At 36.1% G+C, this 15,023-nt stretch overlaps 1 protein-coding gene across 1 annotated transcript; it reads left to right on the forward strand.

Moving 5' to 3' along the window:
• The first annotated feature begins 3,021 nt into the window (after positions 1 to 3,021).
• LOC104238292 (shaggy-related protein kinase epsilon) lies at positions 3,022 to 7,486 on the forward strand. The gene is made up of 13 exons (XM_009792618.2): positions 3,022 to 3,288; positions 3,999 to 4,259; positions 4,359 to 4,451; positions 4,557 to 4,616; positions 4,730 to 5,002; positions 5,143 to 5,217; positions 5,436 to 5,492; positions 5,578 to 5,718; positions 5,882 to 5,932; positions 6,038 to 6,133; positions 6,270 to 6,353; positions 6,714 to 6,816; positions 6,895 to 7,486. The coding sequence occupies exons 1-13, from the start codon at positions 3,229 to 3,231 to the stop codon at positions 6,954 to 6,956; spliced, it is 1,416 nt and encodes a 471-aa protein (XP_009790920.1). The 5' UTR covers positions 3,022 to 3,228; the 3' UTR covers positions 6,957 to 7,486.
• Positions 7,487 to 15,023: the final 7,537 nt, after the last annotated feature.

Below are 15,023 nucleotides of genomic sequence, written 5' to 3' on the forward strand. Positions count from 1 at the left end.
TAATTACAAAGATACGTGATAGAAAATAATATATACATATCTATATTTGTCTTTATTGTATTCTATCTCATCGTTGTATAAAATAGATCTAGATTGCTAATAGGGAGGACTGTTAAGTTTTCTAGCATAGGTGATGCCTTCCCAAGGTCTGGTATGCATAACCGCATGGTGTATGGATATGTTCACACTAACCCATCGATCTGTGATCTAAATTCGAGATTTTCCTTAAGAGGTATCGGGAAGGATTTAGAATGGAATAATATCGATTCATCTTTTCTCTCAAAAGACGTTTTACCTAACCCACTATGTCCTTTGTTTAATACCAATTTTTACGAGAAAGAACCTTGAATTGAAAACTCTTTCTTCTGCCCTCGCCACTTGAAAATTAAAAGAGATGGCATGGAAAGCCTAGAAGTACTCTTCCTCTTGTAGACCCAAACTCTCCCTTATTAGGGTTCTGATTGCTACAAGGCTCGCGTGGTAGTCAAATGCTACAACCAACAATGGTTTAATTACTATGTATATTTCAAAGGAAAGTAGGTATAGTTCTTGAACTAGCATTCCCCAGCTTGAAGTCAAGTGAGTATTTGCAAAGTTAGAGTATAACTTGTGGGATCGGCCAAACTCGGCTGACTTTGGTCCTAACTTTTAGTTATTTTAAGAAATTTATTAAATATGTATAAATTATTCATAAAATAATTGGTAGTATCATGATCTTCCTTTTTTTAATTGGCCCGAGAACGTCTGTTAAAAGCTAGCTAGTCCCTTCATAAATTAATATATTTCTTGCATCTTAGTTATTTGATCTCAATCTAATTATTATAACATATTAGTAGAATAAAAATTGTAATTAATTGTCGTTGGAATATAATTATTGCAACCTCAAAGTTTGAACAAACAAGCTTAATGGTTCCCAAGTACAAACTCTGAATCGCCACCTTCGTCTCTCAACCACCAATGAAAGAAAAATAAACAAGTAAAGAAAAAAAGAAAGGACTATTTCAAAATAATTTGTCGATAAGTTGGAGTGTTTGATTTAAATTTAAGCATATTCCTCTATCCTATTTTAATTGTCACTTTTCAATTGTATAGAGTTGAATAAAAAAAGAATATTGCAAAGAGTTGTTGACTGTTTAGCTGGAATTGGATAAGAAAAATTTCATGACCATACGAAATTATAGATTTTCAACATAATAAATAAAATAGATTATAAAAACACAAATTTAAAGTAGTTTATGATAAATGAGATCCCAGTTCCAACAAACAAAGATTTTAGGAAGTTTCGATTTGGCAACATGCTAACACAATTTTAAGTTTCTAAAAAACCAATAAAATAGGAATAACTACATTGTAAGATAAAAATATAACATTTGAAAATATATGTTGAGTTCCAAACATGAAGATAGTTTATTTCAACAAAATAATTAAAAATCACTTTGAGCTAGAAAACCTGTACAAGTACGAAAACATCCTGGTCAAAATATTTGCTGGTAACAAAATTTATCACATATAATTAATTACTACTACCAGTAAGAAACTTAAATAACCAGGAGTAATTCATTTTGGGACACAAGAAGTAATTTACACAATAATAAATTTCCTTTTCAAAGTGGAAAATTCTTTCTATGTAATGTTTGTTCTTAATCGCCATCCTCAACTACTCTTTCCGTCTCATATTAACAGTCGTGGCTACTAAAAATAATTGTTTCAAATTATTTGTCACTTTAGAAGTTCAAGACAAAATTGAATATCTTTGTCTCTTTTACCCTTAGTAATAATTATCTTTGAAGTCTATAAACACCTCAATTATGAATAGCTTTGTTCAAATATCAATGTACAAAGATTAAATATTAAGACATCAATAAGGGAAAAGTAGTTAAAATCTTATTCTAATTAATTTTTCTTAATGGACGTGTACAAGAGAATTATAACAAGTAATATGAGACGGATGGAGTACAAATGATGGACTCGTAAAATTGGACTAATTCAAAAATTATTTTTTATTTTTAACCAAATTTATTTTCTAAATGGTAGCTAAATGTTTTGTCTAGATAAATAAGGTTATTTTGGACACGTCGGGACATTGGATCCTTCCTTTTTTAATTGTTGTCCAAAATTTCCAAAGTAATCCAAAAGAATTCAAAGTCATAAACAAACCGCGAAAAGGATAAGGACTAGTCAAAGTGTTAGACAAAAAGGCCCCCCGCGAATATTCCGCTGGCATAATTATTGTCTCAAATCGCACGCCCCCTCGTAAATCCCTTCCCACGCTAAGGACATTATTATCATTTCGTTTAATCTCCTGAGGCATCCACCGCTCGATTCACCATGATGTTAGATCCACGGTTCAAAATTAAAGTTTGACTGCAAGTACGAAAAAATATGCAGACAGGAATGATTGGGCCTTTCGGTCATGACTTTGACCAGTTGGATTTTGAATTTTGATTTGAATATAATATTTAAAGAAGAGAGAGGAAAATAAGATAAATTTTCCTTTTCTTTTTTACTCTTTTCTTTGTCTATTTACAATTCCATTTCCCAAATTAAAAAAAGGATGCGATTTAATAAAAGTTACTATTACACGTCTTTTATAATTACCTAAAAGTATTACTCCTTCTAAATATGATTCAAAACGTAATTTTTCAATTTTTTTAAAATAAATTACTGCATGTTTTAATTAAAATTAAGGTTTTTTAGAAGGAAAAAAATATAGAAAAAATGACATTGTATAATCGCTGTAAAAATAATAGTCGAAAAAATATATACAATTTATATATTTTTTGTATATATATACATTCTATATATTTTATACAAAAATTATATAAATTGTATACACTTTTTCGACTATCACGTATAAATAGTTTTTTGTGCGGGGAAAAAGTATTAATATCCAAAAATATACTCATATATGAAAAAGTTAATTAGAGAAAGGAATACAAATAGTAATTCTTTATCATGATTTTGGGAATTTCTTTTCTCTTTTTGGACACAAAAGGAGAGAGAGAGAGAGAGAGGAGAATGGGGCTTTTATTGTAGTAGTCATATTTTCCCATTTTGGCATTTCAAAGTTAAATCTTCTCTCTATCTTCTTCCTTTTCTCTCTCTTTCTCTCCACCATTGAAGAAAACTTTTCAGGTGTTTGAGGAAAAGAGGAGGAGGAGTTAATTAATAAACTCTTAAAAATTTGTGGGTAAGCGGTGGTTTTTGGGGCTCTTGGGCGAAGCAGAGATGAATGTCATGCGTCGCCTTAAGAGCATTGCTTCTGGACGTTCCTCCGTTTCAGATCCTGTAATTTTCTATCTCTGCTTTTCTTTTTCTTTGTTTCTCTTACACTGGTCAAAATAGAGCGAAATAAAGATATATGTTTTATCTATAACAGGAATTAGGATTGAATTAAATGTTAATCGTTGTTTTCTTAATGAGTCTAGATAGAGGAGAATCGAGTGAAGTGATTTGTATAGAAGGTTGGGATATGAGAGAAAGTAAATGAAAAATATGTGAATTTACTATTTTCTTGGTTAATTTTCATCATATGGTTTGTTTTGTTTAGGAAATTTGAGAAGAAAGATGTTTACTTTTTGAATTTGGAATTTAAATTCTGCTTTTTTAGTATTTTTCTTTTTGGGGTCGATGGTATTTGTGTTGAATGCTTCTTTGTGATTCTCGAGGGGAAAAGAATAAGCTTTACAGTGATTTTATTCATCATATTAGCTCTAAATATGTGCGACTAACAATTAAGAAGGTAAATGCCATTTGGAGGATCATTTGCATATTTGACTTTTATTTTGTTTTGTGTATTTTTTTCTGGGTTGGGTAGGTGAGGGTTGGGAGAGTTAGAATCTTGCACCCTATAGGCCTGCGTTCTTTGATAATATCTGACTGTTGTGTCCTAAATTTTGTTAGGATTAACTGAAATGAGATTTATAATGGAAGCTTGATTTTAAAAAAAAATAGATTTATCATTAATTCATCATGTGATATATTACTAATTTTAACAGGGTGGCGATTCAAGCATAAAGAGGGTGAAGGTTGAGCAAGAAGTAGATCAAAGGTTGGTTGGTGAAACTCAAATGGAAGAGAGATGTACAACTACATTTCCAAAGGAGGATATGCCTTCCACTTCTAAGGGCACAACTACTGGAAGTACATCAACTATGGATACTAGACCAGAAAATTCAGAATTTGATGAGCTTCCTAAAGAAATGCATGAAATGAAAATTAAAGATGAAAAAACTGACAGTCATGAGGATAATTTAAAGGTATCTTCTACGTGTGTACTTTTTCCGGACTACTTTAGTACTTAAAGTTGATGTCTTTAAAATTCTGAAAATGTTGCTGATCTATCTTGCATCCCATAGGATATGGAACCTGCTGTTGTTAGTGGTAATGGAACAGAAACTGGTCAGATAATTGTGACTACTGTGAGTGGTCGAAATGGACAACAGAAACAGGTGAACTAGTTGAATATAATTTAATTTATTGTTATCCCCAATATCCTCTTATAGGCTTTTATTTTAGCTCTATTAGAAGTTGACCTCATACTGTTTTCTTCCCAGACATTGTCTTACATGGCAGAGCGCGTGGTTGGTACTGGTTCATTTGGAACTGTATTTCAGGTAAATTTATATATTTATCTAACATCTATTGAAAATGCTAGGTTGTTGAAAGCATTGCAGTTGTCTAGATGACTTCATTGATTCACGCTTCACCCATTTTATATATATGTCAGGCTAAGTGCTTGGAAACTGGTGAATCTGTTGCTATAAAGAAAGTCTTACAGGATAGGCGATACAAGAACAGAGAACTTCAGATTATGCGCACGCTTGATCATCCTAATGTTGTTAAACTAAGACACTGCTTCTATTCTACTACTGAGAAGAATGAAGTCTACCTTAACCTTGTCCTTGAATATGTGTCTGAAACTGTTTACCGAGTTTCAAGGCACTACAGCAGAATGAATCAACACATGCCCATTATATATGTGCAGCTATACACATACCAGGTGAGCTTATTGCTAGATTCTTCAATTTTCTTATCAAGGTTGTTTAATTTCAGATTCTTGCAACACAGATGTATTGTTTTGTGAACTATCTTAATTTCAGAGATTAAATGAATTCTTCCTCTAAATTATAAATGTTGCAGATATGTCGGGCTTTGAATTACATGCACGGTGTTCTTGGTGTATGCCATCGTGATATTAAACCACAGAATCTTTTGGTGAGCACTCAATTTTCCCTGTGGACATGCTTGTTGCTTTTAGATATCTATAGCTCTTCCATTTGCATGCCAAAATGACTCGAATATATTACTGTAACCCATGTTGTGTGGTTAAGTGGAGTTATATGTCAATAGTCTGATATTGCTTGCTTTGCTTCTCCCTCCGCTCCTTCTACCGTATCTGTCCTGACTATTTGTGGCTTATCCTACTTCTGAAGGTTAATCCTCACACACACCAGCTAAAGCTCTGTGATTTTGGGAGTGCAAAGATGTTGGTATGTGATGTTTCTTCTTAACCAGGTTTTCTTCTTCCTTTACAGTTAGAAAAGTTCCTAATATTTTTTTGTCTTTTTGCTTTAGGTGCCTGGAGAGCCCAACATATCGTACATTTGTTCTCGTTATTATAGGGCCCCTGAATTGATCTTTGGGGCTACAGAGTACACAACTGCAATTGACACGTGGTCTGCGGGTTGTGTTATGGCTGAGCTACTTCTGGGACAGGTTAGTTTATATGTTTAGTTTAAAGTTCTGCTTCACGTGTTCTCGTTTCTGAACAATCCAATTCCAAAAGGTTTACGATTAAGAAAACTAATGCATAAACAGATATATATGTTGGTGACCTTGAATACATTAGTCTGACAGTTTGCTGCTGTACTATTTGCAGCCTCTTTTCCCTGGAGAAAGTGGTGTTGATCAGCTGGTGGAAATCATCAAGGTGGGCAATCAAGGGACTCTAATTGCTAATATTAGGTGGTTTTAATCTCTGTCAAATTGGATGCCTTCTTTTACTAATTGTCTTTTTATACTTGGTGTATGTCAGATTTTGGGGACACCAACTAGAGAGGAGATTAGGTGCATGAATCCAAACTACACGGAGTTCAAGTTTCCCCAGATCAAAGCTCACCCATGGCACAAGGTTAGTGAAACTTATTAGGTGGATGTAACTGATTTCCCCCCCTTTCACCTCATTGTTCCCATGATGAAGTTTGTTGTCCACTCACCCTCACATGAGGCTTAGCATGGATCAAATCTAATTAGATTGTAATCTGCAGATATTTCATAAAAGAATGCCTCCTGAAGCAGTAGATCTTGTATCAAGGCTTCTTCAATATTCTCCAACTCTACGTTGTACTGCTGTAAGTTTTGAGTTTTCCTTTAAGTTTTCAAGAAATTAGGTTATTATGGCATTCTCCTTTTCCCCACCCTTCAAACTCGTGAAATATTTATGCCCTGTTTAATATGCGAGTCCTCAATTTATGTGCTTTTAGCGCATCATTCAGTGCCATGAAACAATTTGGTTTGCTTGCACTTCTTTAATGTGATCTTTCATGCATGCTTATAAAGTTACAAATTGTAAAAGACAGAATTTTTGTTGAAAGTAGTTTTCAGTTATGTTCCTAATGTTGTATTACTGGCTTTAAGTGGTATAATCCTTTAAACATGCTTGATGTCTGTTTTCTGGGGGGAATTTGAGCATATTTTGTGTTCATTGACAGTTGGAGGCATGTGCACATCCTTTCTTTGATGCTTTAAGGGAACCAAATGCTTGCTTGCCAAATGGGCGACCTCTGCCACCTCTATTCAACTTTACAGCTCAAGGTGACCTTCAGTTTGGTTTTTCACTTATACGATCACATGATTTGATGCCTCAATCTGACTATTGTAATTCTCATGCAGAGCTCTCTGGTGCACCTGCTGACCTGCGAAAACGCCTTATTCCAGAACACATGCGCAAGTGAATTTTGTGAAGACAGTTAGGCTTTGTAAATGGTTTTTTTTGAGAGGTTTAGTCGCCTATTCAGTGCACTTCGCTCCAACAAATGCAGCCGCTATTCTTGGCCCCGGTAATATTTGATGCACTTCAACGTCGAACATGGAGCTAGTAACTTGCTAGTTGGTTTTGGAAGGAGGTTATGTCATTGAGAATTGTCGGTGAATGATCGGGAACGTCTCTCAGTCTATAAACATATGTGTTAAGCATCGAATACCCCCCGCAGTTTTAGATGAGAGTTTTCATCTGTTAATTGATACGTTGTAGCCATATCTATTTTGTGGGTATTCATAAGATCAATGGGTGCTCCCAAACTGGATATAGATGAATTATTAGGAATTTTTTTATTTTTAAGTAAACTATTTCTTCCTTCTGGTTGTCAGTGCTAATATATTCACTCCTTAAAGTTAATATTTGTACTCCTAATGAAGCATTTCCACAAATGAGAAGAAAAAGGAAATGAAATACAGGGGCTGTTTCACGTGCATTACCTAATCATACGCGATCACAGAATTTTGACCCTAGTCTCATTATTTTCATGCCATTTAACTGAATGCTAGGCCACTTGCTTGGATGGTAGAGGGCAAAATAACGTAGAAGTGTTACTCCGTGTATGAGACTTGAAAATATGGGCAGTAAAAACTAAATAAGGAACCATTAGTCCATTAAATACGGATCCTCTATCCAATTTAAGATGTAATCGTAACCAGCATTTGGAGAAAATAGATTCAGAGCACTAATTAACGACAACTACAATGTCAGCACCTAATTAAATAGTTTTAAGTACAGCTTTGTGGTCCTGTGATCACAACAAATTTGAACCAGAGAGATTACATCCCCCCATTCAACAAATAAGGACAATCAAGATAGGTCTGTTTACTTATTGACAATTGCATAAGGTCCTTGGCATGTGGTCCGGATGGTTTATGAACTTGCAACACATACCTATTTGATCTACAAAGAGAATACACCACCACAGATATAATCATCACCATCAACAGCGACATGTGTGTTTGATCTACAAAGAGAAAAGGGCTTTGATGTCATGGAGGACTTGGGAATGACGAATATACAATGTTCAGTAACATGTGTGTTTTTTGTGGTCCATACAACCAAAGGCAGGCAATGAACAAAAGGCTTTATCAGATATTCCTCTTACCATATGCCCAGAAGTCAGAATAGAGAAACAGGGGACTAGCGGTGGGAAAGCTACAAGTTTCTGCAAGCAAAAATTGTTATACTTTTGCATAAAGGAATAGGAAATTCGTGGACATACTTAATAGAAACAAATTATTTATTTGAAATAAAAAGTATCCATTCAAGATCAGAACACCAATTCATTGTGTCTAGACATTAAGAGAGATAGATCCGAAAGTAAAGATGTCTAGACTTCTGAATATAACCACTGTCCGCTTCACCCAGAAATAAACTCGCGATCCTTTGGGAAAAGGGCAAAGTGAAAGTCAGGAATTTCCCATTCAACATGTTGTCTTTCTATATTCTGGCATTGCTGAAAAATCATCAGTTATTAAAAAGCCATCGGTGCACACCTACCCTTCGCTTCCCAAGCCGCTGCCTCTAAGATACAATACTTTTTTCGTTTGATCAAATGATATCAATCAAGAAGACTCTTGGTTTTTTTTTTTCGCTTAAAAAATAAAACTCATCTTTTAGATCATAATCTTAATATGACCCATTTATTCTTTTTCTTTGGGACTTCAAAGGAAAATCAATCCATAGACAATTTAGATTAACAAATAAGGTGTGTGTTTGCAGAATAACATGTATCACATATCAGTGACATTCACAGTAGAATTTAGGAAATGTTGGGAATAAACCCCCTACAAAAATAATATTCACGGTAATAAAAGCGGAATAATAACGTAGCACTGAAATACGGTAATTAATAAGAATAAAAGAGTAATAACGACACCAAGATTTTTACGTGGAAAACCCTTTTGAATAAGGGAAAAAAAACACGCTCAGAGAAGAGCAATTAATATCACTATAGCAAGGAATTTTACACTTTGTAGGTCCGAGTAAAATACTCAAAAGACCACTACAACATTCAAAAGAAATAACCCTCTTTTGATATTCCCAACTCACTACAATATCATTCACTCTCTATTTTTCTCACAGACTATTTTCTTATACCCTGTCTGTGAAACCTCACTCTTTCTTTCTAACTATCAGATATATTTTTCCTCTGAGATTGGTGTGTCAAAAATGAGAGCCGAAGCTCTCCTTTTATAGGCAGAGCCTCGCCTACTACATTTGACATTTCCTTCTGCACGCCTACCGAATTTGACACAAAAAAGAAAGAAACGTGGGCTGCTAATCAAGGAAGAAAATTTTCATCCTTGATTTATGGGATGGACGCCACAAACCTCCCCCTCCAGTCCAATTCACCTGAAGGAGGTAACACTGGAGATTTTAGTTTGAGTGCATGCCGACAAGTTCTTTGCAAAGATCGAACTTGTCTCTTGGTACTACCTTGGTTTGCATATCCGCAGGATTATCACTCGTGTGAATCTTTTTGACCTGTAAAGATTCGTTCTCCACATGCTCACGAATCCAATGATATCTCACATCTATATGTTTTGTTCTTGCATGATACATGGAGTTTTTGCTCAAGTCTATTTCACTTTGACTATCACAATAGATGACATACTCCTTTTGATGAAATCCAAGTTCTTGAAGGAACCGTTGGAGCCATACCATCTCTTTGCCAGTTTCTGTAGCGGCAATATACTCTGCTTCAGTTGTTGAAAGTGCAACGCACTTCTGCAACTTAGACTGCCATGATATAGCTCCCCCTGAAAATGTAAATAAATATCCAGTAGTAGATTTTCTGTTGTCAATGTCACCTGCCATATCAGCATCTGTATAGCCCTTCAAGATTGGATCAGATCCTCCAAAGCACAAACAATCTCCCGTGGTACCTCTCAGGTACCTGAGTATCCACTTGACTGCTTCCCAATGTTCCTTTCCAGGATTTTCAAGAAACCTGCTGACAACACCAACTGCGTGAGCAATATCAGGTCTAGTACATACCATTGCATACATCAAGCTTCCGACTGCTGAAGAATAAGGAACTTTAGCCATGTTCCCTTTCTCCTCCACTGTTGTAGGACACATCTTCTTACTCAACTTTAGATGACCAGCAAGAGGTGTGCTGACTGGCTTAGCATTCTTCATGTTGAAGCGTTCTAGTACACGTTCAATGTACTTCTCCTGAGATAGCCACAACTTTCTACTTGTTCTCTCTCGAACTATCTTCATCCCTAGAATTTGTTGTGCTGGGCCCAAGTCCTTCATATCAAATGACTTGGACAGATCTCCTTTCAACTTTGCTATCAACCCCTTGTCTTTTCCTACAATTAACATGTCATCCACATACAACAACAATATAATAAAGTTATTCTCAGAAAATCTTTTGAAGTATACACATGGATCAGAATAGGTCTTTAGGTATGTTTGACTTTTCATGAATGAATCAAACTTCATGTACCACTGCCTTGGTGCCTGCTTCAATCCATAAAGACTCTTATTCAATTTGCACACCATGTGTTTCTTTCCAGCTACTTCAAATCCTTCTGGTTGCTCCATATAAATCTCCTCTTCCAAATCTCCATGAAGAAATGCAGTTTTCACATCCAACTGCTCCACTTCAAGATCTAGGCTAGCTGCTAAGCTCAAAATTGTTCGAATAGAAGTCATTTTAACAACGGGGGAGAAAATTTCGTCAAAATCAATACCTTTCTTCTGTTCGAAGCCTTTAACCACCAATCGAGCTTTGTATCTGACCAGCTTGCCATCTCCATCTTTCTTGAGTTTAAAGACCCATTTGCATTTGAGTGGTCTTTTACCCTTTGGAAGTTCAACCAGCTTGTATGTGCCATTTTTCTGGAGAGATTCCATCTCTTCTTGCATAGCTTTCATCCACTGGTTCTTTTCTGGATGGGACAACACCTCCTTAAGACTTTCTGGCTCCCCCTCATCACTGATGAGGACATACTCTGTGGAAGGGTACCTGCGTGACTCTACCCTTGGCCTCTCTGATCTCCTCAGAGGTTGAGGTTGTTCTTCTCCCTGAGTGGGGTGCTCCACTTCCTCGACACCTTCATCAAGTTGCTCCCCCTGCTCAATAACCTCACCAGGTTGCTCCCCCTGCTCGGCAACCTCGTCGGTCGTACTTTCTGCACTTGTGGGATTGTTAGAAGTAGAAGGAATAGTAACAAAGTTAGGAATTATACCATTCTTCGCCTTTTCTGACATATCAGCAGCAGTTCCAACTTCACTTTCTCGGAAGACTACATCTCTACTTCTGATGACCTTCTTCTTTACAGGATCCCACAGTCTGTACCCGAACTCTTCATCTCCATATCCGATAAATATGCAGGGAATAGATTTATCATCCAGCTTTGTTCTCTGCTCTTTTGGTACATGTGCAAAAGCTCTGCAACCGAACACCTTCAGATGCGAGTAGGACACCTCCTTGTTGGTCCAGACTCTCTCTGGGATTTCAAACGCCAACGGAACTGATGGACTCCTATTGATCAGGTAACAGGCTGTCTGAACTGCTTCACCCCAGAATGACTTAGGCAGTTTAGCCATTCTGAGCATGCTTCTCACCTTCTCCACAATGGTGCGGTTCATCCTCTCGGCTACGCCATTGTGCTGTGGGGTTCCAGGAACTGTCTTTTCATGTCTGATCCCATGACTTGAACAATACTCTTCAAATTCCCTTGAAGTGTACTCACCTCCATTGTCACTTCGGAGACGCTTTAGCTTTCGACCCGTCTCCCTTTCTACTAGAGCATGAAACTTCTGGAAAACTTGAAACACCTGATCTTTGGTTTTCAAAATATAAACCCATAATTTTCGTGAAGCATCATCAATAAAAGTAACAAAATATTTGTTACCGCCCATTGATTCAATTTCCATTGGGCCGCAAACATCAGAATATACTAAATCAAGTATATTCAATTTTCTTTCAGACGATGTCTGAAATGAGACTCTATGCTGCTTACCAAATAAACAGTAGTCACAAGGTTTTACCGTTGTACCTTTGGCATAAGAAATGAGTGATTTCTTGGCAAGAATCTGCAATCCCTTCTCGCTCATATGACCCATTCTTTTGTGCCACAAATCTACAGAAATCTCATCTTGTGCCGCGTTCAATTCACCTTGGCATATTTCTGCATTTGTCCTGTACAACGTGCCACGAGCAACTCCCTTTGCAATCACCAATGATCCCTTAGTGAGTCTCCACTTTTGATTTGCAAAATAGTTCTCGTATCCATCTCGGTCTAAAGCAATTCCCGAGATCAAGTTCATCCGCAAATCAGGTACATGCCGCACATCCTTTAAAACCAATGTGCATCCGACATTTGTCTTGATACAAATGTCACCAATCCCCGCAATCTCTGAGTAACTTGTGTTACCCATTCTCACTGTGCCGAAATCACCTGCTACATATCTGCAAAAAAAATCTCTTACTGGTGTGGCATGGTAAGATACCGCTGTGTCAACCACCCATTCCGATTCTGGACCTGATAGGTACATGCATTCCTCTTCCTCATTTATAAAGAGGACAACATTATCATTGTTTTGCACCATGGCGGATGTGTTGTCGTCATTCTTCTGGCCACTGGTTTCACTTTTGCCCTTCCTTGGATTTGGGCAATCTCTTTTGAAGTGACCTGATTGATCACAGTTGTAGCAATTTTTGGCTCTTGATTTGGATCGGTTCTTTGACTTCCCACAAGCTCCGGATCTACCATAGTTGCTCGAACTCCTTTGATAATTCCTACCTCTACCTTTTGTGATGAGAGTCTGTCCTTGATTTTCAGGTTTCTTTCTCATCTTCTCATTGAGTAGAAGAGCCGCTGTGACATCTTTCAACTCAATAGTAGTCTTACCGTGCAGGATGGTTGTTGCCAAATTATCGTACGAAGATAGCAACGAGTTCAATAGCAAGATAGCTTTATCTTCTTCCTCGATTTTCACTCCGAGGTTGGCAAGCTATGTGATTAATCCGTTAAACACATTTAAATATGACAAAAAAATTGTACCTTCACCTATGTGTAGGGCGTATAACTGCTTCTTCAGGTATAATTTATTTGTCAGCGGTTTGGACATGTATAGGCTTTCCAACCTTGTCCAAATTCCACGTGCAGTGTCTTCATAAATGATGTTATTTACCACATCATCTGATAAGTGCAACCTGATTGCACTAGCAGCTCTTTCATCCAAGTCAGCCCAATCCGCAGCTTTCATAGTATCAGGCTTTTTGGCATCAGCATCTAGTACCTTGTGTAATCCTTATTAGATGAGTAGATCCATCATCTTTCTTTGCCAGATTGAGAAACCGTTACCTCCGTTGAATTTTGCTACCCCGTACTTTACTCCGGACATTTTTATTTTTCACCGAGTATAGTACTACCGACAGTGAATAGTATTTCAGTGAACGAGCAGAACATGTGCTCTGATACCAGTTATTGGGAATAAACTCCCTACAAAAATAATACTCATGGCAATAAAAACGGAATAATAACATTGCACCGAGATACGGTAATTAGCAAGAATAAAAGAGTAATAACAACACCAAGATTTTTACGTGGAAAACCCTTTTGAATAAGGAAAAAAATCACGACCCTGAGAAGAGCAACCGATATCACTATAGCAAGGAATTTTACACTTTGTACGTCCGAGTAAAATACTCAAAAGACCACTACAATACTCAAAAGAAATAATACTCTTCTGATATTCCCAACTCACTACAATATCACTCACTCTCTATTTTTCTCACATACTATTTTCTTATACCCTGCCTGTGAAACCTCACTCTTTCTTTCTAACTATCAGATATATTTTTCCTCTGAGATTGGTGTGTCAAAAATGAGAACCAAAGCTCTCCTTTTATAGACAGAGCCTCGCCTACTACATTTGACATTTCCTTCTGCACGCCTACCGAATTTGACACAAAAAAGAAAGAAACGTGGGCTGCTAATCAAGGAAGAAAATTTTCTTCCTTGATTTATTGGATGGACCCCACACCCACCTACCCTTCGCTTCCCAAGCCGCTGCCTCTATATCAAAAAGCACTTCTCAGCTTATTTTGAGAAGTGCTTTTGAAAAAAGAACTTTTGGAGAGAATCAGTTTGTGTTTGGCTAATCAGTCTGAAAAGCACATTTGAGAAATAATTTGTGTTTGGCCAAGCTTTTTAGAAAGTGCTTTTAAGTGTCAAATTACGAATAAGGACATGAATAGATTTACTTAATAATTAATACTATAAGTTTAAATAATATCAAAATTTTGTTATTACATGCAATAATTAAAAAAAATCATTTTATTTAAGTAAAACATGAAAAAAAAATTAAAAAGTACTTAATTCTTTTAATATAAGTTAAATATATTAAAATTCCTTCAACAAATATAAAAGCATTCACCCCTAAAGTCACTATATATTAGAAAGTTTCCTAAAAATAAGAAAAAATATTTATAAATTAATATCCTAAGTATTAGGTTTAAGGGTTATTTTGGTATATACTATATTTTGTTAAGGGTATTTTAGGTAAGAAGAAAAGTCAAAACTGTTTCTGCTTCTGCTTTTGGAAAGAAGCTATTTTTTTCTGCTTCTGCTTCTTCCCAAAAGCACTTTTTTCCCAAATAAGCTTGGCCAAACACCTCAAATTAGGAAAAAAAAATGCTTTTGAAAAAAAAAAGCATTTTTTTTGTCTTGAGAAGCTTGGCCAAACAGGCTATAAGATACAATACCTTTTTTTGTTTGATCAAATGATATCAATCAAGAAGACTCTTAGTTTTTTTTTTTTCGCTAAAAAAATAAAACTCATCTTTTAGATCATAATCTTAATATGACCCATTTATTCTTTTTCTTTGGGACTTCAAAGGAAAATCAATCCATAGACAATTTAGATTTACAAATAAGGTGTGTGTTTGCAGAATAACATGTATCACAGTATCAGTGACATTCACAGTAGAATTTATGAAATGATCTCCTAATCAGGC

Source organism: Nicotiana sylvestris, chromosome 1 (genome assembly GCF_000393655.2).
Source record: "Nicotiana sylvestris chromosome 1, ASM39365v2, whole genome shotgun sequence".
Taxonomy (NCBI): domain Eukaryota; kingdom Viridiplantae; phylum Streptophyta; class Magnoliopsida; order Solanales; family Solanaceae; genus Nicotiana; species Nicotiana sylvestris.